The sequence below is a fragment of the Phyllostomus discolor genome, chromosome 6 (genome assembly GCF_004126475.2).
Source record: "Phyllostomus discolor isolate MPI-MPIP mPhyDis1 chromosome 6, mPhyDis1.pri.v3, whole genome shotgun sequence".
Lineage (NCBI taxonomy): Eukaryota > Metazoa > Chordata > Mammalia > Chiroptera > Phyllostomidae > Phyllostomus > Phyllostomus discolor.
The window spans coordinates 102,214,744-102,242,469 of NC_040908.2; the positions used below are offsets into that span (position 1 = coordinate 102,214,744).

At 38.2% G+C, this 27,726-nt stretch overlaps 1 protein-coding gene across 6 annotated transcripts in view; it reads left to right on the forward strand.

Moving 5' to 3' along the window:
- Positions 1-14,044, forward strand: part of YAP1 (Yes1 associated transcriptional regulator) — a 147,046-nt gene extending 133,002 nt beyond the window's left edge. For all 6 annotated transcript variants that reach the window (XM_036028666.1, XM_036028668.1, XM_028514532.2 and 3 more), the window contains 3 exons: positions 4,021-4,151; positions 8,962-9,074; positions 10,570-14,044. In XM_036028666.1, coding sequence (XP_035884559.1) covers positions 4,021-4,151; positions 8,962-9,074; positions 10,570-10,808 — 483 coding nt within the window. In that variant the 3' untranslated portion in view covers positions 10,809-14,044. The remainder of the gene's footprint in view (positions 1-4,020; positions 4,152-8,961; positions 9,075-10,569) is intronic.
- The last annotated feature ends 13,682 nt before the right edge of the window (positions 14,045-27,726 follow it).

Below are 27,726 nucleotides of genomic sequence, written 5' to 3' on the forward strand. Positions count from 1 at the left end.
AAATTCAAAGCAAAAACATGTACAATCTGCACATGAATTAGTTTTAACTTTATAAAACAATCAAGAAGTAGGAACTTTAGCAAAAACCAGTGAAATAAAAAGTTGTAAAATGAAAATGACAGCCAATTTATTCAGTCATTTTAGTAGTGATTTAGTGTTTACTGTTATGGCATGTACTTGGCTTTGTGTTGTAAGGAATTCAAAATTAGGTACACAAACAAGAACATGCCTTCTTTGATAGAAAGCAAATGAAGTTTGTTTGGGGATAATCACAAATCACTTTCATATTTGAAAGACCTAGTTTCCTCTCAGAACCCTAGCTATCAGCCTCATCCAGAATTTTATTCATTCTAAAATTCATTTCTATTTATATTCTTATTTCAGTAGCACCATAAATTCTCAAAAGCATTAGAGGATACTGTTTTATGCCCCCAAATAGTCCATGCATTCATTCAGTGTGCCCTTAAGGGACAGAGGAGAAATAAGGAAATAATTACAATATCATGTGATAGGTACTAAATCATGTTACATATATACGCGCAGGGTGTTAAAGATACAACATGTGGAGGTGGAATCATCATGGAGAGTTACATAGAGAAGGCCTTAAATAATAATAAAGAAGAAAGAAAAGTATTCTAGTCGGGAAGAGCATATGGAAAGATATGATACCGAGAGACAAGATGTCATAATACAGACCTGCATGGAGTGACTATCATTGTTTTAAAGTCACTTGTCACTTTGTGAGAATGGGAGGGATCAAAGATAAGGATAGAACCCTGGCTGGTGTGGCTTAGTGGATTGATCTCCAGCCTGTGAACTGAAGGGTCATGGGTTCAATTCCCGGTCAAGACACATGGCTGGGTTGTGGGCCAGATCCCCGGTGGGTGTATGTGAGAGGCAACCACACATTGATCTTTCTCTCCCTCTCTTTCTCTCTTCCTTCCCCTCTGTCTAAAAATAAATTTTAAAAATGTTTTTAAATCTTTTTAGAAAAAGATATAGAGAGAAAACAAATAAAAATGGATTCCCAGAAGCTACTAGGAAAAGGAAGTTGGCCTTTAATAGGATGAAGGGGAAAACCATTTCCTTAGACTGGAAGAGATGAGTATGAGTGAAGATAGCTTTGTGGGGAGCAGGAAAGGATGGCAGGAGGAGCCAGAAAATTGTGCTTCATGGCCTCAGTGTTCTTATTTAAATGGGAAAGAGATGGAAGTGGATTTAATTGAATAGGAGCTTGAGAGAGAGTGTCAGATTTGTCGTAGTGACCATGGGAATGTAAGAAAGACTGACCAACGACAAAAAAAAAAAAATCAGTGAGTGGTACAAAGGTCCTAGCCAAGGCCAAAGACTATTAATTTAACAGTCTGGATAGTTGTATGATTCTTTTTCAAGCATTTCTCAGCAGTCTCAGTATAGAAATGAAACAAGCACGTTGGAGTAAGGGCTGAAATTGCTATATTGAGATAAAATTATATGTGAAAAGGAATGTTAAAGGTATTTCAACTGATCAGCCTTGGGAAAAAAAAAACCAACAGATGGCACAACAGGCATGTGAAAAGATGCTCTACATCACTAATTATCAGGGAAATGCCAATCAAAACTACAATGAGGTATCACCTCACACCTGTCAGAACAGCTATTATCAAAAAGACAAAAAATAACAAGCATTGTCAAGGATGAAGAGAAAAAGGAACCCTTGTGCACAGTTGGTGGGACGGTAAATTGCTGCAGCCACAATGGAAAACAGTAGGGAGGTTTCTCAAAAAATTAAAAATAGAACTATCATATGATCCAGCAGTTCTACTTCTGGTTATTTATCCAAAGAAAAGGAAGGCATTAATAATTTTATACCTGAAACCTATATGATTGCATTAACCAATGTTACCTCAACACATTCAATGAATATTTTAAAAATTTAAAACAAAAACCACTAATTTGAAAAGATACCTGCACCTACATGTTCATTGCAGCATTATTCACAATAAGCAGAATATAGAAATAACTTAAGTGTCTAGCCATGAATAAAGAAGGCATGGTGTATATGCATAATGGAATACTATTTAGCTGTTATAAAAAAGAATGGAATCTTGCCATTTATAACAACATGGCTGGACCGAGGGTATTGAGGGTATTATGTTAAATGAAATAAGCCAGAGAAGGCCAAATACTGTTTAATCTCACTGATAAGTGGAATCTTAAAAAAAAAAAAAAAAAAAAAAAACAAGCCTATAGATAGAGGGAACAGATTGGTGGTTGCCAGAGGGGAAGGCATGAAGGGTGAATTAAGTGTGTGAAAGGAGTCAAAAGGTACAAAATGCCAGTTATAAATAAATCATGGGAATATAATGTACAGCTCTGTGACTAGTTCATAATACTGTTACATATCTGAAAGTTGCTAAGAGTAAATCTTAAAAGTCCTTGTCACAAGAAAAAGAAAATATTTGTAACTATGTATGGGAATGGCTGGTAACCAGACTTACTGTGTTGATCATTTCACAATATAAGCAAATCCTGAATCATTATGTTGTACACCTGAAACTAATATTATGTTATATGTCAATTATACCTCAATTCAAAAACAAACAAACAAAAGGAAGTCAATAAACTAGAATGGTAGGAGAGAGAACAAACTGGAGTCCTGGGACTGTTAAGTTTAGTAAGTGGGAGTCACATCATGCAGGAACTGGATGGAAAGAAAAATCACGGTCCCAGAAAGCAGGATGAGTGCATGTAAGATTTCTGGGGGAGGAATTTCTAAGCCAGTTCCAGAGGGTGACAAGATTTTAGAGGTTGGTTTGGTTTTAAACAGCAAGATCTTAGCTGTGCAAGTGGATGATTGAGGTGGGTGTAGATGACGGTCACTGAAATCCAAAAGGTCAAGGAGCTGTCATGTTGAGTGAGTGAATCACCTGCCTAATGGATAATACGATACAGCATTATGTCTTACAACCACTAGAACACTGAAATAGTCATGAGTGTAAATGGTATTTCTGAAATATTTGATACAACCGCAATGTAATATGGAATGCTGTCTACTGATGAAAAGTCAGTCATATACTAAATACTACTGTCTGTTGCCTACAATTGTAATTAAATAAAATGCTAAATTTTCAGTTAGAAGTTAGTGAAAATAAAGGTGTGGTTTTCTTTCCTCCATCCAAGTTCATAGGCCCTCTTCATTCTGTCATGATCCTCTGGGTTAAGAAACCCCCTTCTGTGGGATGTTATATCCAGGAGGCATAAACCTGGATTTTAAGAAGTGGTTTTTTGCATGAGGAAGACTTCACAGTTTAGAAGTGGTGGTGCAGAGCTCAGACTGTCTCCACTGCTTCTGGCCCAGCGATGACTGGGAGTGAGGGGACTGGAGATGGTGACCGTATGCCTCAAAGATGGCTACAGTGTTTTTGTGATAGAAAGCCATGTTTCATGTCAAACCAAAAAAATTAAAGGGGTTGAAAGCTGATGTTCTAGCAGAGATGATGTTTATGAGAGCTTAGGAGGCACAGGAGAAATTCTTAGGAAGGGGAACTGAACCTACAAAAAAGTGAGAAAAATGACAGAGTAGGAATGAAGGTGTTAAGGGGTTGGCCATAGTGAGGTAAACTAGTCTCCGGGTCTGGGCTAATTACAAGCCTGAGGTCTGGGATGTCTGGAACCATTAGCCTACAGCTTTTACTCAGGTTTCTAAGTAAGGGTCCTGTGGAAAAATTGTTTGGTGCCCAAGATAGAAAAAACCTGAAATCAAAATGAGACACTTGATAGCAAAATGTAAAATGATACAGGATGTGGGGGACCGACCGAAAGGGGGACTAGATAAACTTTCAATTTATATGACTTAATTTTCAGTCACCTGAAGGGGAGAGAAGAACCTGTTCTTTCTAACTGGGAACTTATTTTGAAATAGATGTTAATACTTCAACTTTATATGCACATGGTTACCCTAATGTGCATTTTATTTCTTTAAACCTAACAGTAAATTTGTTAATCAGTAGACTGATTCTGTCTGTTTGTTTTTTCTAGGAATTAGCTCTCCGGAGCCAGTTACCAACACTGGAGCAGGACGGTGGGACTCAAAATCCAGTGTCTTCTCCTGGGATGTCTCAGGAGTTGAGAACAATGACGACCAATAGCTCAGATCCCTTCCTGAACAGGTCGGTGAGAGTTGCTACTAGCCAGTTATCTAAAAAAAGATCATAGCTTTGAGTGTGTTCTCCTTAGTACTTGTAATAAGCTGCTTGAACATCTGTGTGGGCCAAAAATCATAGCTGTAAAGGAACCTTTCCATAAATGGCAGCAAGTACAATAAAATGAGAATTAAAAGCTAGCTTCTGTAAGAGGAAGTGAGCTGTTCAGACTTGTAGACAGAATACTTAATTCAGAGTCACGTGTTTGCTTCTGCCTATACTGTGGACTATAACAGTTACATAAAATTATAGAATTGTGAAGAAACATGTAAATGCCTTTCTATGAAAGCAAATGAACTACATCTTAAACCAACCTCGGGCTGCACTGTAGGGATGATTGGAAGGAATTTTCCACATAAGTGTTCAATCTGAGCTTTCCATCACAGCAGTGCTGTACTGCTCTGAGTTCAAGGAGATAAAATGTACAGTTGTGCTTTTTCAAGAAATACATTAATATTAAAGGCAACATTTGAAACGTTGAAGGCTGCATTTTAGTGAGTTCCCACTGAAGCAGGTCATATTCTTTGCCTAGAAAGCCATTTATAATTAAGATTAGACTATAGTTCATTCTTCTAGATTATAAAATATTTTGGAGTTTCAGTTTTTAAAAATAAGGAACAAATACTTTCTGGTCTTTGTGCATATATATATATATATTTTTTTTTTAAAACCAGTTTTAAACAATACAGTTTTGGGGGGGTTCTTCTTTTTTCTTTTAATTGTTCAAGTACAGTTTTCTGCCTTTTACTCCCATCCCAGCCCACACCCCCAGCCCTTCGCACCTCCTTCCCGTTTCCACCCCCCACTCCTTGTTTTTGTCCATGTGTCTTTTATACTTGTCCCTGCAAACCCTTCCCCTTTTCCCCTGAAATTCCCTCCCCTCTCCCCTCTAGTTACTGTCAGCCTGTTCTCTATTTCACTGTCTTAGGTTATATTTTGCTTGTTTGTTTTGTTGATTAGGTTCCTATTAAAGATAAGATCATATAGTATTTGTCTTTCACTGCCTGGCTTATTTTGCTTAGCATAATGCTTTCCATTTCCATCCATGCTGTCGCAAAGGCTAGGAGCTCCTTCTTTCTTTCTGCTGCATAGAATTCCATTGTGTAAATGTACCATAGTTTTTTGATCCATTCATTTACTGATGGGCACCAAGGTGCTTCCAGCACTTGGCTATTATAAATTGTGCTGCTATGAATATTGGGGTGCATAGGTTCTCTTGGATTGGTGTTTCAGGATTCTTAGGATATAATCCTAGCAGTGGAATTGCTGGGTCAAAAGGCAGATCCATTTTTAGTTTTCTGAGGAAAATCCATATTGTTTTCCACAGTGACTGCACCAGTCTGCAATCCCCTCAACAGCGCACTAGGGTTCCCTTTTCTCCACATCCTCTCCAACACTTGTTGTTTGTTGCTTTGTTTATGATGGCCATTCTGACTGGTGTGAAGTGGTATCTCATTGTGGTTTTAATTTGCATCTCTCTGATAGCTAGTGATGCTGAGCATCCTTTCACCTGTCTCTGGGCCCTCTGTATGTCCTCCTTGAAGAAATGTTTGTTCAAGTCTTTTGCCCATTTTTTAATTGGGTTGCTTGTCTTCTTAGAGTGGAGTTGTGTGAGTTCTTTATATATTTTGGAGATTAAACCCTTGTCTGAGGTATCATTGGCAAATATGTTTTCCCATATGGTTCTCTTTTTATTTTAATACTGTTTTCTTCTTTTTTTTTTTTTTTTTAGATTTTATTTATTTATTTTTAGAGAGGGAGGGGAAGGGGGGAGAGAGAGAGAGACAGAGAGAGACAGAGAGACACACAGACACATCAATGTGCAGTTGCTGGGAGCCGTAGCCTGCAACCTAGGCATGTGCCCTGACTGGGAATTGAACCTGCGATGCCTGGTTCGCAGCCTGAGCTCAATCCACTGAGCTATGCCAGCCAGGGCTTAATACTGTTTTCTTCAGCTGTGCAGAAGCTTTTTATTTTGATGAGATCCTATTTGTTTATTCTTTCCTTTATGTCCCTTGCTCTAGGGGACATACCCGTGAAAATGTTGGTATGCGAAATATCTGAGATTTTCCTGCCTATGTTCTCCTCTAAGACTTTAATGGTGTCATGGCTTATGTTTAAATCTTTTATGCACCTTGAATTTATTTTTGTGTATGGTGTAAGTTGGTGCTCGAGTTTCATTTTTTTGCATATAGCTGTCTAGTTCTCCCAACACCATTTGTTGAAGAGGCTGTTGTTACTTCATTTTATATTGCTGCCCCCTTTGTCAAATATTAATTGACCATAGAGACTTGGGTTTATTTCTGGGCTCTCTGTTTTGTTCCATTGGACTGTGTGCCTGTTTTTATGCCAGTACCAGGCTGTTTTGATTACAGTGGCCTTGTAATACAGTTTGGTATCAGGTATTGTGATCCCTCCTACTTTACTCTTCTTTCTCAAAATTGCAGCAGCTATTTGGGGTTGTTTGTGGTTCCATATAAATGTTTGAAGTTAACACAATTTTAAAAGTATTTAAAGGTATGTTGGTGTAGGCAAGCTGTTGTGCTGCCCATTTAGTTCTCACCAATTGAGCTGAAAACTTGATGATCTTAAGAAAGACAAAATTTACTCTTCTGACACATACAGTTTCAAGTTCTGCCAAAAATTGAGTGTATTTATACAAGATGGTAGTTCTGAACTTAAACTGAGGTTAATTAGGAAAGGTGATAGCCACAGAACTTTTTTTTCTCCACAAGGGGAATTTTAGACCAACATAATTCTAGTGCCCATCTATTTAAGGCCTGTATTAATCCAGGGATAAAATTAGGCTATTTAGAAAAAGGGATAGAACGCATATCCTCCCCATAGTCATTTCTGAAGATTCTTTCTTAAAATCTTTGATCAAAGCTGGGCTGCAGTTTGAAATTGTAATTTCTGGTAAACAACATCACTGTTATTAGTGTAAGGGCAGAATGCCATGTTCACTTTCTGTAGTTTCTAAAACACATCTGATTATAACATTTCTTTTTTCAAAAACTTTGGGTGGTTTCCCCATTGCCCGTTATTTGATTCATACAGATCCCTTAAGCGATAAACATTTGTTTATGGAGTTGACTCTTACTGGTGTAACATCCCCTTATCTCCTTTTACCCTGAGAGCCTTCAAGGCCACCTCCAATGTCCCCCTTCACGAGACCTTCCTACTGTACTTTTTAAGCCCCGTCTTCTTTGTTATAAAAGTACATCACTCTTTACGTGACTCATTAATGTATTGAATATTTTTGTTTATCCCTCCTCCACCCCCCAAAGTTGTGAGCCTCTCAGAAAGCATCCGTCGTAGGTGGTTTTGTTGTTGTTAACCCCTGCATCCTCTGAGCCTGGTCTAATGCCTATCATGTATTATGGTAGCAGATCCTAGTGAATGTTTATTGGATGAGTGGGGGGCTGCAGGCAGTGGGATTCTGCAGGGAAGAGGTCCTTGTCAGGGAAATGACTCTGTGAACTCTGTCCTCAGGAATGCTCATGTGCTGCCCCTGTGGCTTGGAAAGAACTCCACACAACTATAAATCCAGCTACTCTGAAACAGAGTCTGGTAGAAGCATTAGCGTAAACTAGTGGTTGCAATATACAGAATGAGGGTGGGCGGGGGACAGAGCAAATGCAGCATTAGTAATTTAGGGAAGAAGTTTGGCAGAAGCAAGCTTTCAACCAACCTAAAGCAACTGTTAAAGCTGCTTTATAAAACTTTTGCTTTTTAACTTTTATGTAAGCTAAATAGCTGCTTAAGTCTCAAAGCTGTGAGGTAAGTGAAAGTTCACATCATGGTCACATACCCTTGAACAACAATTGCCTTTATTTTGCACTTTGCCATAAAATTTTCTGGAATTAGTAGAACACCAAATTTTACAGTCAATGCCAGCTGCTGTCTACAATGCTACTAGCCCAGGAAAGTATTCTATTTATGAAAGTAATGTCTTGAGGATATTTACCATACTTGTATGTAAATCTGGGACACTTCATTTAGCCTAAAGTAAAAATCTGTCTTGGTCTGTTTTTCTGAAGGAGTGTGCCTTGTAGTTTTTTGTTTTTGTTTGCTTTTCAATTAATCTTTTCTTCATTTGGGACTCTAAGTACTCAAGTACTATCTTATGCTGAGGTATTTGGGTTTTTTTCTCCTAAACAGAAGCAAGAAGATCAAGCTATAGGAGTTCTTATCGGCACTGGCTTATCTGTTCCAGCCTAGTCCAAAAAGACATTCTGGTTCTTTATTTTTCGTTGATTTTTCCCCCCTTGGCTTAAACTCACTGCATAAGAGCTAGGAATTTAATGTGAGTCTAGTGCAGACCTGTCTCACCGCCTACCAAGAGTTCATGCCTACCAAGAGTTCATGTTTTGACCTCCGCCTGCACTACCACCACTTGGTGAATTGAGACTTTGAAACAAGTGAGCTATGTGGGTCCCTAGATTCAAAATGGCAGTACAGACAGAACACCTATACAGAGAATTTTCTGTCAGCCAGGAAAACTGGATGTATCTTTTTCATTCCCTATAGCCACCAGGCCCAAAAATTTTGGAGTGATCTTGGTCCCTTAGAGCTGCCAGCTTCCATTGGGATCACCTTGTCTCTTTCACTGTGTAGACCAAGGGCTGCCTGCCAGTGGCCCCTGGAGGAGTGCCTGTTTCAGATGCTGCAGGGCAGGAGTTTTCCTGATCCTCTTTGAGAATCATGTTCATACTCAACAGGTATTTATTTTTACCTTGAAATCATTTTTAAATTTTTGTATTGGTCTCTCTTATAGTGGCACCTATCACTCTCGAGATGAGAGTACAGACAGTGGACTGAGCATGAGCAGCTACAGTGTCCCTAGAACCCCAGATGACTTCCTGAACAGTGTTGATGAAATGGATACAGGTTGGTATTCTTCCTTCCTTTGAGGCATCTGACCTTCGGGCAGATACCGTTGTTTTATCTCCAGGTCTAATAAACTGTGAGCAAAGGCTATTTAGAAGAAAGCCCTTCAAATCCTGTGAACTTCAACTCAAATTGTGCCTTCTTTGTTTTATATGGCAGTTTATAACTGGAGTCCTTTCTCGGTTTTTAAATGTCATGGAATCTTAGCTCTATTTGAACAAAACTGGTGACATGATTTACTTTAGCATTTAAAATACTAAGTTAGTTGGCAGGACAAGTGAGGACCCTATTAGAATTCTCTATTAATATAGATTTATATCCTTGATTTTGGAGAGAGATTTCTATGTGTAATTCAGTGTCTGCCTCCCTCTTTTCTGTGAGGGTTTTGGTCCAACTTAGGTATTATGAGGCTCAGGAAACCAAGTGGGAAAGGCTTTGTCGTGGGGCTCGCCTACTCTCGTTAGAATAGTTACAGGGGTCTTGCAGGAGTTGAGAAATTCCTTCCTCACAGGGGTCATTAAGGAATCATTCCGGTTTACCTAGCAACCACTGATGGCCCCAGCCTTGGCAACTCTCCCAGGGCATGAACTGGCTGGGAAGTGAAAGTTTTCCAGCTAGCTGGTTCTTCAGCTGACAACTTCTGAAAGTGTTTGGCGAGTCTTTTGTGCCAGTGCTCATCCAGCTCTTGGCTTTGGTGCTTCCTAGTGTCCCGCCTTTGTCTCTCCTCATCTAAATCTTAAAGTGTCCTTAGGAGTCACTTTAGCCCATCTCAAACACATCCCCTTACCCCCGTCCCACGTTTGTCTTTTCTCCAAACCCCCTACAACACTTAATGGTTTATATTTGTTTTTAAGGAAGCATGTTCATTGAAGCTCTAAGAAACGGTAATGTTGTCATGTGCTCCCCCCGTGCCAAAAAAAGGTTTTATGGCCAGGTAAATTTGGAAAACTTCTAAGCAAAGCTAGGAAGATTCATTTATTCAGAGACTTCTGGGAGGTTTGTTTTGTTATTATGAAATATTAATCTCTAAGAATAGAATAGTTTTCATCCAGCCCTTTATTTTAGTTCTCCAAAGCGTACTTAAGGGAAAGATGGGACTATATCATTCATTTTCATATTTTCTCTTATTTTTGTTGGTGCATATTTGGGAGAGAATCAAGTAGTAATGCTCTTGTGTAATGTACTTGTTCCTTCTCTTGCTATATATAATTTTTCAAGGGGTTTTTACATTTTTTATGAACCCCTTCCCCTTTAGTGCTCAGTACATAGTAATCGATCAAGTTGTTGGTTAAATATATGGACATATGTTGAACCAGAAGTAATCTTGGCATTGTTACTTGTGGGTTATTTGGTCTGAAATAAACTAGGCATCATTTCAGGTCAGTCAGGAGTGCTTTTCTCTGTACATTTCTGTATGTTCTCACGTGATACAACTGATGTTAGCTTTTCTAAAAGGACCTTATTCTCTCTCTCTCCCTTTCTTTGTTCCAACTAGGTGATACTATCAACCAAAGCACCCTACCCTCACAGCAGAATCGTTTTCCAGACTACCTTGAAGCCATTCCTGGGACAAATGTGGACCTTGGAACACTGGAGGGAGATGGAATGAACATAGAAGGAGAGGAGCTGATGCCAAGTCTTCAGGAAGCTTTGAGTTCTGACATCCTTAATGACATGGAGTCTGTTTTGGCTGCCACCAAGCTAGATAAAGAAAGCTTTCTTACATGGTTATAGAGCCCTCAGGTAGACTGAATTCTAAATCTGTGAAGGATCTAAGGAGTTAAGACACACATACCAGAAATTTTTAAAATAAGCCAGTTGCGATCTTCTGGCTGATACAGAAAAAGATGAACAAACGTCCAGCAAGATTCTTTCATCCACTATTTTGCTCTTCCTTGTCCATTGCTGCTGTTAATATATTGCTGACCTCTTTCATAGTTGGCCCTAAAGAATCAAAAAAACTTTTTTGTTTCTTTTGCTATTATAACTACTGTTTGTTTTGGGGGCTGGGGGAAGTGAGCCTGTTTGGATGATGGATGCCATTCCTTTTGCCCAGTTAGATGTTCACCAGTCATTTTAACAAATAGACTTGGAAGTCAAATGCTTCATGTCACAGCATTTAGTTTGTTTAAGCAATTATTTCTTAAGCTGCCTTTGGCCAGTGAAAAACATGACTTACTGGTCTGACAAGCCAAAAATGTTGTGTCTGATACTGAGTACTTAATGCTGATTTGGAGAGATAGCTGAAACCAAGGCTAAAGACTGTTTTATTTTCAGTGTTCGTTGTTTTTTCCTCCTAGTGCTATATCATTAGTCACATAGTGACCTTGATTTTATTTTAGGAGCTTATAAGGCATGAGACAATTTCCATAGAAATATATTAATTATTGCCACATACTCTAGTATAGGTTTTGGTGGGTTTTATTGTGGAATTGTTTTGCTTGGTTGGTTGGGGTTTTTTGTGGTTTTGTTGTTATTGTTGTTGTTGTTATTTTCTGGAACCAAGGCAAATTACCATATTAGTGAATCTTTTTATCATTGTATCTGGGACAATTATTGTAGTTTCTTTGGTAAAAATCTTCATTTCCTGATTTTTTTACCTTCTTATTTAAATCTTGATTTTCTGCTCTCTCTATATATATACCCCCACACACTTATAAGTTTATGTGATAGTGTAATAGCAGAATGTATTTTTTTTTTAGGCTTCCCTATTTTTCCAGTTTGTTTTAAAACAGTAGCTTTGAATGTATGCATTTAGAATACATGACTAATAGTTTATATTTCACAGGTAGTTTAAATCTGGTTGGGGCAGTCTACAGATGTTGGAGGTAATTTAGTGTTCTGGAAAGAGCAGTTGTTATAGACAGTGCCTAAAGGAATAATGTATATCTTCCGGGCACATAAGGAATATTATCTGATGAATTTGAAAAAAAAACAACCAAGAAATGGCTTTATTTTCCCCTTATTACTCCCTTGGACTAATTATAAGTCACTGAGTAGGTTTATAATGTACATGACAAAAGTAAGCTTTATGTGGTCATTCACCTTCCTTTAGCTTTAGAAGTTTTATCTTCACCTTAGTTTTGAAAGTAAAGTCTAGTATTTTAGTCATCATTTATAATGAACACATTAAAGACTACATTGAAATATTGCCTATAAGACTGTTCTTACTTATAAGACTTGCTCCTACTTCTGTATGATGAGAATTGACCCTGGACAGTATAATACTGTAAGGTCATGCATTAGCTGGTGAAATGATCAGATTAATAAATGTATATTGGTAGTTGAATTTAGCAAAGAAATATAGATAATCATGATTATACTTTTATTTTTACAGTAAGAGATATAACTAGAGTATGTGTCTACAGGACTCATAATGGTTTCCAAAGAGTATTTTTTAAAGGAAAAAAAATGAGCACGAGTCAACTCTTCAGTATAAGCTATGAAGCAATAGTTGGTTGTGAATTACAGTGGCACCAGCTAGTACCTTTGTGATTAAGGGTCTGTCAGTGTTTCTAGAGTAAGCCCTTATTTTCAAGGGTTTATATCAGGCATAAAATCTCTTTTCCTGGCTAAAACTGCTATGAAATGCCTCAGCTTGGAAAGATAGATTTTTTTTCTAATTACAAAATCTAAGTATTTTGACCCTTCAATTTAGAGTGCAAAAAAAGTTGGAAGTAAAGAAGTTTTTATAGTATTTTCAGTGCTCAAAAAAAAAAAAGCAATCACTGTGTTGTATATAATGATTCATAGGTCAGTCACTCATAATAATTGACTCTAAGGTTTTTATTAAGAAAACAGCAGAAAGATTAAATCTTGAATCGAGTCTGAGGGAAAATGGCCACTGTGCAGATGCATTGATTTTTTTTCTTTTTTTAGAGCAATAATGAAATTCTACCTAGAATGTATAATTGAGTACATGGATGATGTAGCATGTTGGGTTTTTTTTACACTTGATCTTAGCCAAAAGGCGGAGAAGCGCGCGCATGTTGGATTTTAAATGTGCAGAAGATCAAAGAGAGGAGTGCCTGTAATTTGCCAGTAAGCTGAAAATAAAGATTGTATCTTATATATCAGCAGACTAGCTCTAGATAAGGGAGAGGGAGGGGCGGGGTTGTGAAGACTTTAGTGGGATTTTGATAGAGAACTTTATAACTTTTTTCTTCAGTAAAAACTTATCTTGCTGTCAGTAAAGGCAGTTGTTCCTAAAATTTCAAAGTATACCCACAAAATAAGAATATGGCATTCTTCATTTCCCCTCAACTTTAATTTGCCCAGTTATACCTCAATGTTGTAGCAGCACTGTGGTAGCTGACATAGGCAGTGCTTGGTTCTTACACCCTCTGTACTGACCTAAGGGAGACCTAAGAGTCCTTTCTCTTTCTGAGTTTAATCACAGCCTCAGTGTGGTCTTGTTTTATGTCCTTGTTCCTAATGTAAATGTGTTTAACGGCTTCTTGGTTGTTTTGGGTAGCATTGGGTTAAGATTTTAACTGGGTATTCTTGAATTGCTTTTACAATAAACCAATTTTTATAATCTTTCAATTTATCAGCTTTTTACATTTGTGTTCTTTTCCATTAGGGCTTCTAAGATCTACTTATCAGTTCATAGAGCATATTGATTTAGAGTTTCAGATTTTCTAAAGCACTATTTGCTATAAAAACTATTTTCTAAATATAGTACCTTTTTTAAAAAAGAACAAAGGAAGTAACTTTTATAAACAAACAATGTTGATGCCTCCTATATGGAACCTTGGCAGAAACACTGAAAATAATAGAAATTAATTGTGTGATTCATAATTCATACCAATCAGTGTTGACACTCAAACTGTGCAAAGTGGAGCCAATATCCAGTGACTAACAGCTTCGTAGTTTTTGCACATTTGAGAGGTGAGTGCTCAGATGAGTTTTATCTTCCGCCAGCATGTTTTTATAAGAATTGGGGGTGTGCCTATCCTAACAATTGTTTTCTGTATTTTGAAAAAATATTCTCCACATTTTAAATGTTTTATATTAGAGAATTCTTTAATGCACACTTGTCAAATATATATATATATATATATATATATACACAATGTTACCTTTTTTGTTTTAGATGTAAGAGCATGCTCATCATGTTAGGTATTTACATAAATTGTTACATTATTTTTTCTTATGTAATACCTTTTTGTTTGTTTATGTGGTTCAAATATATTCTTTAAACTCTTTTTTGTTGTTTTTAACAATTAATACATTTAAAACTTGGCTTTTCAGTGGACTTTCGATATAACAAGTTCTAGTGGTAAAAGAAAGTAAAAGGTAATTATAGTAGTAACTGGTACACAGATGACACTGAAGGTTAGTTTGGCATTTGGAACTTTCGAAGTACAGATACAATTCTTTGAACTTCATGGCCTATACTTGTCAGGTAGACCATCCCCGTTGATGACAGTGTAAACACAGTTGTCTCCATTCTTAAATTAATTACTACATGTAACAGCACAGAAGAAATGGAAGAATTTGACATGGTCTTTCAAAATAGCCTTTAGTTTTATTTCTCCCAAATATTGTCTCATGTTATCCGAAATATAACACATTGGTGAAAATCATCAGTTTTCTGTATAACTAAAAATGTTCACAAATTTAAGTGGTAGGTTCTGAACTTTGATAAAGGAATAGATTTGTCTTTGAAAATTATTTCTGTGTGTATATAATATCTTTAATTATTGACAGATCAGTTTTGACAAAGCAAATCTGAAAACTATAATTTCTTTTCAGTAGAAGAACGCTCATATTGTAGAGCTTAAAATGTATTGTCTTCCTTGTCTTGTGCAGGATGTAGTGGTTGTATATTTTAGCTCAAAACTATCTTGCGTCTGTAGGCAGTGCCCCTTATGTTGGATGGCTTAAAGCCCAGTTATCTTCATTCTGAATCCTGTGAACCAGAATTGTACAACCTTTAGGTAAACTGACTTAACCTGATTCAGCATAATACTCAGAAGAATACAGAGGTGCACAAACTGTTAATATTTTGCCCACTCCTGTGTATTAATTCATATTTCAGAAGAAGAGATTCTAGTGAGAACAATGAGGGGCATTCTAAATATTTTTTAAAGATTTTATTTATTTATTTTTTAGAGAGGGAAGGGAGGGAGAAAGAGAAATATCAATGTGTGGTTGCTGGGGGCCGTGGCCTGCAACCCAGGCATGTGCCCTGACTGGGAATTGAACCTACGACACTTTGATTCACAGCCCGCGCTCGCACTGAGCTATGCCAGCCAGGGCACATTCTAAATATTTGAGAGGTATAGTAGTATTTCTTAGAGCCTGATATTGAATAATTTACATAATGTTTTTCTTAGAAAGACAGACCCAAAACTAAAGTAAAACAGCTCAGTAAATGAATCGCCCAGCTGGTCTAAGCAGACAAATGTTTTTTTCTAGAGAGAGAAAGAATAATAACTACTAATAAAAGGAAACCTAGATGGTAACTGCCAGCAAGGTCAGTTAGACCAGTGAGTCATGTTTAATACCCCCTGGTTTCCATCTTGTCAACAGATGAGGTTTCAGAAGAAGAGCCGGCCCAAGGACCCCATACATTTCCTTACCTCTTTAATGACAGCCAGACGTCCCTGGTCCTGGCAACTGTAATTATATTAGGTTTATATTCAATTATATTGAAAATCTGACTTTATTTGGGAGTTATAAGTAAATTCATGTGATGTTGGAGTCAAACATGTTTTTGGCAGGGTATATGCCACATATTCCCTGTCCCACTTTAAATTGTTGGCATTTGGTCATTGTACTCTAACAATCATAAGAAGTTTGATAAAGTCGTCTGGTTAAAATTGTATTACTGAATTAGAAATCAGATGAGAATCCTGTGACATTGACCTGGTATCTGTGTGTTGCTTAAAGCAGTGTTTGGAGATAACTAAGCAAAGAGTTTACTGTAAAATTCCTAAACAGCTAATCTGGTGCTTGGATTTTTTTTTTTTATGTAAAGCTATTAAAAACCAGAGTGCAATTTTTATAAAATTGACATGGTTTATAAAAGTAAGTAACTGGACAGAGCTAGATTCTTAGTAAAAAGAACCTTTCTAAAAAACCACCAAAAAGGTAAGATTGAAACTAGGAGGATACCCTTCGTATATCTAAGGCTGCCGACTTATTTTTTAGGGTTGTGATACACCTTTATCTTTATATCTTCATGTGTTGTCCCAAGCATATTTTGAGACCATTGTTCCCATGACCTTCATAGAATTTATATTTATCAATTAAACATCTTTTGGGTTTAATTTTCTTCGTGGGATATTATGAAACATCCCAGGTCCTTTTAAGGCTATTTGTTCAATTACAGATCAAGTTACTGTGTTACAGTGGGTTTACACAAGTTTAAAATGATGTTCTGCTCTGTCTAGATCAGGAGTGTCCAACCTTTTGGCACCTCTGGGCCACACTAGAAGAACAGTTGTCTTGGGCCACACATTAAATAAATACACAAACAGTAATGAAAACTGATGAGCAAAAAAAAATAAGGTCTAAGCATAAATTTCATGATATCCACCACCACCAATAAGCAAAAAAGTCCTCACATAATAATACAAATTATGCAGCAGCCCTTTTGATAATCTAAAATCATCAAGCATGTCCCAAGTTTGTGAAAACTAATATAGAAAATGTACATATCTAAGTAATAAAGCCTTTGCTTAGTTTTTGTCATTGGTTTTTAAAAATTTTTTTTTATTATAAAAGTAAGAGAGGGCAACATAAAACCAGTGGGATGTTTGACATTTGAGAAACTAGTGCATCAGTATCTGGTGTGATAGAAGTAGTTGCAACTCTCAGTAAGTTTTCAAGATGCTCATCAGATATTTTGCTTCTAATTTTACTCTTAGTGTGTTTCATTCTTGAAAATAGTTCCTTGCAAATGTAGGGCTGCCAGATAGTGATGATGCGAATAAGGCGTGATTGTGAAGCAAGAGATACTTGTCTCTGGGAAGACAGGACTTATAAAAGTCCAGTAAAGAGACATGGTCAAATTTTTCTTTAAGTAGAATGTCCAATTGCAGCTCTATGCATTCCATTTGAAAATTGTCAGGTAACATTTATGTCGGCTGAAAATTGAGTCTCAAATATAGCAAAGTATTATTTTCCTGGAAATCTTGAAATCTGTTTTCAAATTCTTGTATCAAATAGAAAAGCAAGGCTGCATATTTTTCACTGTTCACAGGACTGTGTTTAGCCAATGTGTCGAAATGCATAAAATTGTTTGCCTTAATTTGAGCTTGCCATAATTTCAGTTTCACTTGGAACGCTGTTACGGTTTGTAACATGGTATTGATAAGTCAGTTTTCACCTTGATGTTTAACTCATCTAAATGAGCAGTTAAATCCACTAAAAATGCTAAATCTGTAAGCCAGTTTTCATCATCTAAGTTCCAGCACAAATTTGTTTTTTTGATACCATAAATGACTTGATAACATCGCAACTCATAAAATCTTTTCAATATTTGGCCTTGACTTAACTATCTTCCAAGAAGTAAATGGTGTTGCCGTAGTCAGCTTCAGTATTTTTAAGGAATTTTTGGAATTGGTGATGATTTAATCCCTTGACTCTTACGGAAATTCAGTCTTGATGGTGATTTGCATGACATCATCTGTTTCTAAAGCTTTTGTGCCTAAATTTTCTGATGTACTATGCAAAACATGAGTTTGGGGCAGCAATTGCACTGCCTTCTATTAATTTTACAAGTCCCTCTCTTTTACCCACCATCGTACAATGAGTAACTGTACCAGATATGCTGACAACGGACGAAGAAAGTCACTTGGATATATTTTTTACTACTTCATGTAAATCTCTCGAGTTAGTTATATCTTTTAGTGGCACTAAAGAAGCCATTTCCTCAGTGACATATTTGTTATCAATGCGTCTAATAAAAATGGCAAGTTGAGCCGCATCTGTAGCATCAGTGCCATCACCTGTTGCCAAAGCATAAAATTTTAAATTAGCAGCTTTACTCTCCAAACTTCTTTCGATAGATTTTCTTATTTCTTTGATTCTGGATATACTTTGGTGAAAAACTGATTTTAGAAATACCCCTTTTTTTCCAGGGCAAATTATATCTACCATACTTTATACGCATTGCTTAATAAACTCACCATCAATAAAAGGTTTTGATTGTTTTGCTGCTAACAATGCTACCACATGACTAGCTTTTACAGTGAAATTCGCCCAAGTTGTAACTTTTCGAAAATATTTTTGTTGAGGAAACAGTTTTTTCAGTTCTGCTGTTTTGTCTTTACAACACAATCCAATTGAATTTGGCAGCGTGTTTTTTGCATATAATATCTTTTCAAATTACAGTCTTTGGAAACTTGCACAAATTCCCTGAAACTTAAGCAGAGTGCCTTATTATTTGCCTCAACAAAAAAGTGGTCATCTGTCCACTTTTCACTGAACAATCTTCCTTCATTTGTATTTTTTCTTTTGGGGGGTTCTTTTTTCTTTTGAGAAGCCATGTTGGGATTAAAAAAAAATAATAGATAAGGATCCTGGCTGGTGTGACTCAGTGGATTGAGCACTAGCCAGCGAAATGAAAGGTCACCAGTTAATTTCCTTGTCATTGTATATGCCTGGGTTTGAGCCAGGTCCCCAGTTAGGGGTATGCAAGAAGCAACCAATCGACGTTTCTCTCAGATATCGATGTTTCCCTCTCTTCCTTCCCCTCTCTCTAAGAATAAATAAAACCTTTTAAAAAATAATAGATAAGGGCCTTCATGTACTTTCATTATGAAAATTAATTGACAGGAAAATAGAAAGCAAGGTTTGGGCCTTTCCACAGACCTCGTGGCTACCAATGCAGCATGAGGTGGAGGGCCAGTTGTAAAGCTTGGTGGGCAATGTATAAGGTGCTGCTGAGGTGTGAAAGTACCTATAATAAAATCAAATAAGAATGCTTACCTGACTGCTAAATAACATCAAATGCCCAACGTTGCAATGGTAGGTTGAAATATCATTGATAATCACTGCCTCACTAAGTCACTATGAGCAAATGTAATGTCTGATGATGTCAGTTCTACTGTCCATGCTTGGAAGGTAACACACTGGAAGCTACAGACCATAAAACTGAAGCCATGCACATGTACAAGTAGTGGGGGTGTACACATGTTTATTTTATGTGACATTGTGACACAATCACAGAATAATCTCACTGTTTTAAGTAAATTTACAATTTTTTGTTGGGCTACATTCATAGCCATCCTGGGCCAGAGCCTAGGCACCCGTGGTCTAGACAGTTGTTAAATTCATATTCTTAAAGCTGTGGGTGAAATGGCAGAATCTGAGGAAAAAGCACTATTGCATTTCAGTTGAGTACTATCTCCAAGAGATGTTGAAAGCAGCTACTCTAAGCCAATGTAGTGATGAATGCTGTAAAAAAAAACTTGGCTGAAGATCATTTCTCTTTAAGTAAACCTTGTAGCAACTTGTATTTAAGCACCTCTTTCTACTGCATAAACATTATCTGCAGCCAGGATTCAAAAGAAGGTCAGCAGGATCTAAATGATGAGTCGGAATATCACAACTATATGATTCTGATCTCTGGGATGAGCATGAATCAAGACCTTAGTTTTTATGAGAGACAAAAAGTCATACATGAGCACCCAGATCATAAGTAGCTTGAATTCATGCTGTGCAAAACCACTTGTACAGTATTTTCTGGTGTTTTCTCTGGGCACCAGGGAGTCTCTTGATCCTTATAAAATGATCTCAATGCAACTGGCCAGAGGAGAATGTGGACTTGAGATTTAGCTATCTTTTACAATCTAAGCCATGACCAACAATGTAGTTCTTCTGCATTCTAGGCCAAAGGAATTTGTGCAGAAGTCTACAATGAGACTTGCAGGAGAACAGCATGAGCCCATAAACTGTCCAACAGAGAGATAGCTGATGACTCACCAGGCATGTGTGTGTTAACCAGCTCAGAACTTTTTGAGGGCACATTGTTGATCTGGAATGGAGTTGCAAGCCCTGGCCAAATTTGGAATATTGTTTAGGAAATTTAACACTGATTTGAACTAAAAAATAACTGTAGACCAAGTCCCTACCAGCATCCAAAGTCATTAAAGCAAAATCCCTGAGGCCTGAATCTCTCCAACAGCTTCCCTGTTGTAGCAAGTTACTCCAATCAGGTTGCTATCCCATTGCCATCATTTACTGTGTGACTTCAAACTAAAACTTCAATTAAGGGTAAACTGAAAATACTATAATGTACACCATCTCTGACCCTGGTTATGAGGACCAAAACAAAATATAAGTAACTGGGGAAGTGTTAACATACTTCAGAAGCAAAATTGTATTATTAACGTGCCCATGATTTTTCTGAGTATCGTTTAGAAACGTATTGAACAATTCAAAATTGTCCCTCAGACTTGAGTAGTGTACTCAGTATTTGCACAGGTACAAGCCAGGCTCTGCCATGCTCTCATTAGTATTGCACACCAAGTCATTTGCCTCCCCATTTTATGTAAATATGCTGTTTATTTCAATAACAATATTCTTAATGTTCAGCAATATTAAAATACTACCTTATTTGATCATACCAAGTTCTGTAAGATGTAGTAGGTATTATTATTACTAACTATGGGCCTCAAACCTAGGTCCAAATCCCACACTGGTTATACTTTAATTATTACCTGTGAAATAATTAGAAGTCAAGGGTGTAGCCCTTACCTGGGAAACGGTACAACATGAACCATATTCATTGAGGCTCAACTGTATTTATTTATTTATTGGCTCTTCCCTACCCTTTGCCCGCCGGTGGGTGGGACTTTGCTCTCCATGCAGAGGTTATCCTAGAAAGACTGCCACAACAATGATGGTATTTTAATGGGTTACAAAATCTGTCCAATTAAAAAGCAAACAAAAAAAACATGTTCAACAAACACCCTGTCCAGTAATGCATAACTCCCTCAAGTTGCTTACAAAATTGAAATAAGACTGTTAACTGCTGAAGAGTAGTCCATATGACGTACCAAGAGGGAATTGTCTATAGACAGATTTCCTCCTGGGATGATTATGAAAAGCCTCATACAGATTGTATCAGAGTGGGCGTTGAATGGTTATGACTCACCAACAGAAGTGGTATTAGAGGAAGGGAAAGGCACAGAACAGGAGAACGCTATGTGAGAATGAGGAGTATTTCAATTGGGCTGGGCTGTAAATCTCCAGTGGATTAACCCATTCAACAAATACTTGAGTGTCTTACTGTGCCAGGCACTCTTCCAGGCCCTGAGAACACAGTAATGAACAAAACAGACACAAACCCCTACCTTCATGGAGTTTGGTACACACCCGATGATAATAGTTAATATGTATGGAGCACTCACTGTATGCCCAGCACTTCAATGGATTAACTCGTTTAATCCTGGCGAAAACCCAGTGAGGAAGGTACTGTCATAGGTTTGCAGGTAAGAAAACTGGCATAAAGATCACACATCTCTGAGTAGTGAATTTGGGCAGTCTGGTTCTAGAACTTGACCTCTTACCACCATGTGCTGAGTGAGAAATTTGAATAATAGAAATGTTAGGAGGTCTTTTAAAGAGAAGGACAGTGCTATCAAAAAGTATTTAAAGTATAAGCTATAGAGTCAAATTTTAGGAAAATTACGATTGAACTTACCTAAAGGGTTAACAAAAATGCGCTGGATATACAAGTGAAGGGGGAAGTACGTATATGGATATATCCAAGATGTTAACAGTGAACTCGGGGTACCTTTGGTTTGCTCGCATGATACTCCCATGATGCTGATATAACCCTCCAGGTAGAAAACAGGAACAGGATGATTTTGAAGGCAACCAAATTGGTTTCCCCAATAGTATAATCAAACATCTGCTCAGGCAGTGAATTACTATAAAATTGAAACAATTCTATTAATACAGAGGTAGAAATTAGGAAAGCTCTTATCTGAGCAGATTCTTAACTTGTGACATTTATATCAAGCAAAGAAAAACTATGGAAAATCTAATCTTGTGAGGCCATCAAGATCAGTTACTCCAAGGCTGTGAGCCCATTTGGTGTTGGGGGGCGGTTGGGTGATCATTGAACAAGGATGGACCGACTAAAAGACCTGAAGAAAACTGAGGTCATAGTCTGCCTATCAGCAAGAGTAGTACCTCCATATGGGCTAAAGCAAAAATCCAGTCTGAGCCGTTCTGCATTGCCCATGAGAAGAGATGTAATATTGACACTTGAGTGCTGTGCCAACATCTGAGCTGGTGTGCAGTAACCACAAACCAGTATGAGCAGAGGAGACACTTGGAAAGTATCTTGAAGTACTACCTATTCATCTGCTTCTGTGTGGCTCACTGGAGACCAGTGGCAGCACAAAGATCAACAGGGTCGAGTGTGTGATGTGAAGACAGGTAGTCCCAGAAGACCTCAAAACAGCTGCCTATGGCAGAATCACAAAGGGAATGCGGACCTCAGTGGCGCAGTGTTGACAGGTTCCTACAACCCTTCACAACTCACCCCTCCAGAGAGGGATCAGTCCTGAAGGAATTGGGACTTCTCTCCTTTCAGGGAGAAACTGCATCATGCCATAAAGAAGGCAAATGAATTTGGAAAGGGAGACTAAAACAAATACCAGAGAGTAAACCAATCTGTGTAGGAGAAACTATTACTTTATTCAGTCAGTATATAGAACACCTGCTAGGTATTCTGCTGGGTGGGGCGTTACAGCGATGAACAGGACAACACCCTTACCCTCATGGAACTTACTGTTTTAGGAGAGAAACCAGCCTGAAATGTTTTAGTTATCTAACTATGATTTGGTCATTGTTAACCTACAGCATGTTTGGGAGCCATGAGAATGTGTAGAGACCTAACCTGGGCAAGGGAGTAAAGGGGAGCCTTCTCTGAGGAGGAGATGTAGTGTAGGGAAAGAGAGCTGGTTGGGAGCTGAGGCAAGGAGCTTGTCATGCCAGGCAGATGGAACAGCATGTCCTCACAATCTACGGATGGAAAGAAACTTCTATCAGCCCTGAAGAAACTACAAACAAAAATCAAAGCCTGGTGTAACTGGAGCACAGTGAGAAGAGCATGAGGTAGATAGAGCTGGCTCAGCAGGGCTCTTCAGCCATGCTGAGGATTTGCCAATTCAATCCTAGCAGCAATGGAATGTCTCCGAAGTTGCAATGAACGTAGGGATGAATATATCTTTTTGAATCCGTGTTTCAGGGTTTCTTTGGATATGTACCTGGAACCAGAATTGCTGAGTTATTAAGGCAGTTTCATTTTTAATTTTCTGAAGAAATACCATACTGTTTTCCATAGTGGGTGCACCAATTTGCACTTCTGCCAATTGTACACAAGGGTTTCCTTTTTTCCACATCCTTGCCAACACTTGTTGATTTATTGATGATAGCCATTCTGACAGGTGTGAGATGGTATCTCATTGTGGTTTTAATTTGCATTTTTCTGATGATCAATGGTGTTGAGAATCTTTTCATATGTCTATTGGCTATCTGTATGTCCTCTTTGGAGAACTGTCTGTTCAGGTCCTCTGCCCATTTTTTAATTGAATTTTTGTGGTGTTTTTGGCACTAAGTAGTATGAATTCTTTATAAATTTTGGATATGAATCCCTTATCAGATGTATTAATGGCAAATATGTTCTCCCATTCAGTAAACTTTCTTTTCATGTTGTTGATGGTTTCCTTTGCTATGCAATAACCTTTTAGTTTGATGTAATCCCATTTGTTTATTTTTTCTGTTGCTTCTCTTGCCTAAGTATAGCATTATTTACAATAGCTAAAAAATAGAAGCAACCCTAGTGCCCATCAATAGACAAGTGGATCAAAGGATGTGGTACAGCCCTGGCTGGTGTGGCTCAGTGGATTGAGCGCCAGCCTGTGAACCAAAGGGTCCCTGGTTCAGTTCCCAGTCAGGACACATGCCTGGGGTACAGGCTAGGCCTCCAATAAGGGGTATGCAAGAGGCAACCACACATTGATGTTTCTCTTCCTCTCTTCCTTCCCCTCTTTCTCAAATTAAAAACATAAAATCTTTAAAAAATCAAAAGACTGACCATCTTTTTTAAAAAAAGTGTGGTACATATAATCAATGGGATATTATTTGGCCATGAAAAGGAATGAAATGTTACCTTTGCAACAACATGGATGGACCTACAGGGTATTATACTAAGTGAAATAAGTCAGACAATGACAAATAACATATGATTTCACTTATATGTGGAATATAAAGAACCAAATAAACAAAAGAGAAACAGACTCACAGATGTAGAGAACAAACTGATGGTTGCCAGAGGGGAGGAAGGTTGGAGGGGCTGGGTGAAGGGACTATGAAGAACAAATTAGTAGTTACAAACTAGTCACAGAAATGTAAAGTTCAGCAAAGGGAGCGTAGTCAATAATACTGTAATGACTATGTACGGTGCCTGGTGGGTACTTGAATTGTTGGATCTCTTCATCTAACCACAATGCTATCTACCTGAAACTATATGAAACAATATTGAAAGTTAACTGTAATTGATAAAATAGAAAAGGAAGTCATTGAAGTTTTACATAAGAGGGATAATACGGCCATGATAGAGTGCTTAGAATATTGCTCTAGCTGCTGTGTGACACTGAACTATCAGGCAGGCAGGCGTAGTACAAGGGACCAGTTGGGAAACTACAGTGGTATTCCCTGAGAGAGGTGATGCTGACTAGCACTAGGGTTGTGGCTGTGTAGGGAACAGATGAAAGCAACAGGCTGTATCATTGAGTAGGTATCAGAGAGAAAAGAGGAGCGTAAAACAAAAGAGGCGGAGGAGGTTTAGGGGTAAAATATTCCCAACAAAATATGTATTGGTTTAATGCAGATGAACATTAAAGGCCCAAAGAGTGGCTGCTGCTCTGTTAATCCTGTGTTTTTATGAAGGACAGTGGATTTAGATGAAGTTAATGGGCAACTCGTGAGTATATCTGATCCCTTTCAACTCAAACATGACACTCGGGAAACTCCCCAAGTACAAGACCAGTCCACGACGCCTCTGGAGAAGAACAAAACCAAAAGGAACCAAAGCAAACATACAACAATCCCAAATGCACAATCTGGATTTAAAAGATTTGTCACTTCACTATTTTTAAATGCAGGTCAAATCTCATTAGAACATTCCTGCACATGGTTAAAATAATCCCTGGTCCTACCCAAATATTCTCATTTAAAATAATGTAAGTACAACAGAATGTTGGCAATTCTATCATTTCATCTCTAACAGGAATCAACCTCATTTTCCCATTGATTTTGTGTATTTTTAAATTAACTGAACTGCCATGTGTGTTTGATTAGCACTTCACACCTTGTTTACAATGTGGGGGAGGAGAACTGCTATTGGCATCTGTTCAGTTGTTCTGATGAGCTGCCAGGCTGAGAAACCTCCCGTGATTGGAAAAATTGGGCCAAAGGCCAGACTGACTGAGTGAAATGTCAGATGGTCTTTTTTTTTTTTTCCTAAAAGAAACATCCCAAAGTATGACCTGGACTCCTAAAGCTCTCGTTATTCCCAGAACTAGCATTCAAGAAAGATGATTCCATAGCATTGTTCTTCCTCTGGACTACGGTATAAATGGCAATGGTTTCCAAGACCACTTATTCAACACACACAGCTGCTAAACTATTCAGAGCTGATGAAACAACCTCCCTAGCACCACCCCAGGCAAGGAGAGGCTTTGTGGGGCATTGGTGGGGCGAGAGCCTTGATGGTCAATTGGGCAGGGCAGGCAGGAATGGACCCACGCAGTCATGATTAGGGAGCCTGATCTACCAGGGTCATAGAAGCAGACAAGATGGAGTAAGACAGGGTTCATCCGGATTTCAAAACCAGAGAATAGAACTCTCGAGGGAAGAAGGAGACCCAGAAGGCTGAAGAGACTTGCTCAAAGAGCCTGGAACAGAACCTTAGACTTTTGACTCCCAGTCAGTTTATCGTGTAAATACCTTGGTGAAAACTCACAGAGTCAAAATTATTCTCGAAAACTTTAACTATACAGTTGACCCTAGAACAACATGAGTTTGAAGTGGGCTGGTTCACTTATAAACAATTATTTTTCAATAAATATGTATAATATTGTAAATGTATTTTGTCTCATGTTTTTTAAAGATTTTATTTATTTATTTTTAGAGAGAGGGGAGGGGAGGGAGAAAGAGAAATATGGGTGTGTGAGAGAAACACCAATCTGTTGCCTCTCCCACACCCCCAACTGGGGATTTGGCCCACAACCCAGACATGTGCCCTGAATGGGAATTGAACCAGAGACCGTTCAGCACTGACCGGCAGTCAATCCACTGAGCCACACAAGCCAGGGCTCATGTGATTTTCTTAACATTTTTGCTTCTCTAGCTTACTTTATAAGAATACAGTATATAATACATATAGCACAAACTATGTGTTAATTGTTCATTTTGTCAATAAGGCTTTTGGTCAACAGTAGGCTATATTAGTAGTTAAGTTTTGGGGAAATCAAAAGTTTATGTGGATTTTCTACTACGCAAGGGGTTGGCACCAGTAACCCCAGCATTGTTCATGGGTTAACTGTATTGTACATACTGCAGCAAGATGCTCACACTTTAGAAGGTACTTAGGACTAAAAAGGTGGAAGGAAAAGCAGACCCAGATCGCCTGTTTCAGGCTTATTCTGGGGCTGTTGAATACTGAGTGGAAGGTCCATGGAATCACCCAAGCTTTTAAAATAGTATTTCTCTCTTGCTGCCTCTCCTCTTTGTCTTCAGCGTATATGGTTTAATTTATGTAAGTTAAATGAGTGGTAAGGTGCCCGGTGGTCAGGAATTGTACTGACTACTACTACTACTACTACTAATGAAATGGCAATTAAACTATTAACAGCGGAATGTATGCCAGCCAGGCACCCAGGCACTATTCTAAGAGGTTTACTAACTCATTTAATACCCATAATGAATAAGCAAGCACGTGCCCTACTTTTAAAGATCTCCTTGTTCTTTAAACCGAGGAAGTGGTTCTAAATCATGGTTGAATATTGGAACCTCTTGAGGAGTTTTTAAAACATCATGGTGTGTGTGCTCCATCCCAGAGACTATGCTTTAATTGGACAGGGAGAGAGCCTGAGCATCACGTTTGCTCAGAGCTCTCCAGATAACTGTGTGTGTAGCCAGGACTGAGAACCACTGAGCCAGGGTAAAGGAGGCAGACAGGTAAACTGGCAGGGACAGGTGAGTGTGCCCTGTTTGTTAAGGGAGACCACAGGTAGGACATCTGACCCAGATATGAAGGGTCAGGAAGAGATTCTCAGAGTAAGTGTGATGTGACAAAGGTCATACTAGGCCTATCACTGACCAATGTGTGTTCAAGGAGAGTTTCTGTTTCCTTCATGATTCTTTGACTCACAGCTACCCAGGTGGCCCTGTCCCAGACGGAACCTTTCAGTTATGAAGACTCTAAGCCAGCCTTGACTGGGGTGGCTCAGTTGGTTAAGCATCTTCCCACAAAGCAAAAGGTTGCCAGTTCAATTCCGGCCAGGGCATATGCCTGGGTTGTGACTCAGTCTCTGGTTAGGGAGTGTATGAGAGGCAACTGGTCCATGTTTTTCTCATGTAGCAATGTTTCTCTACCTCTCTTTCTCCCTCCCTTCTT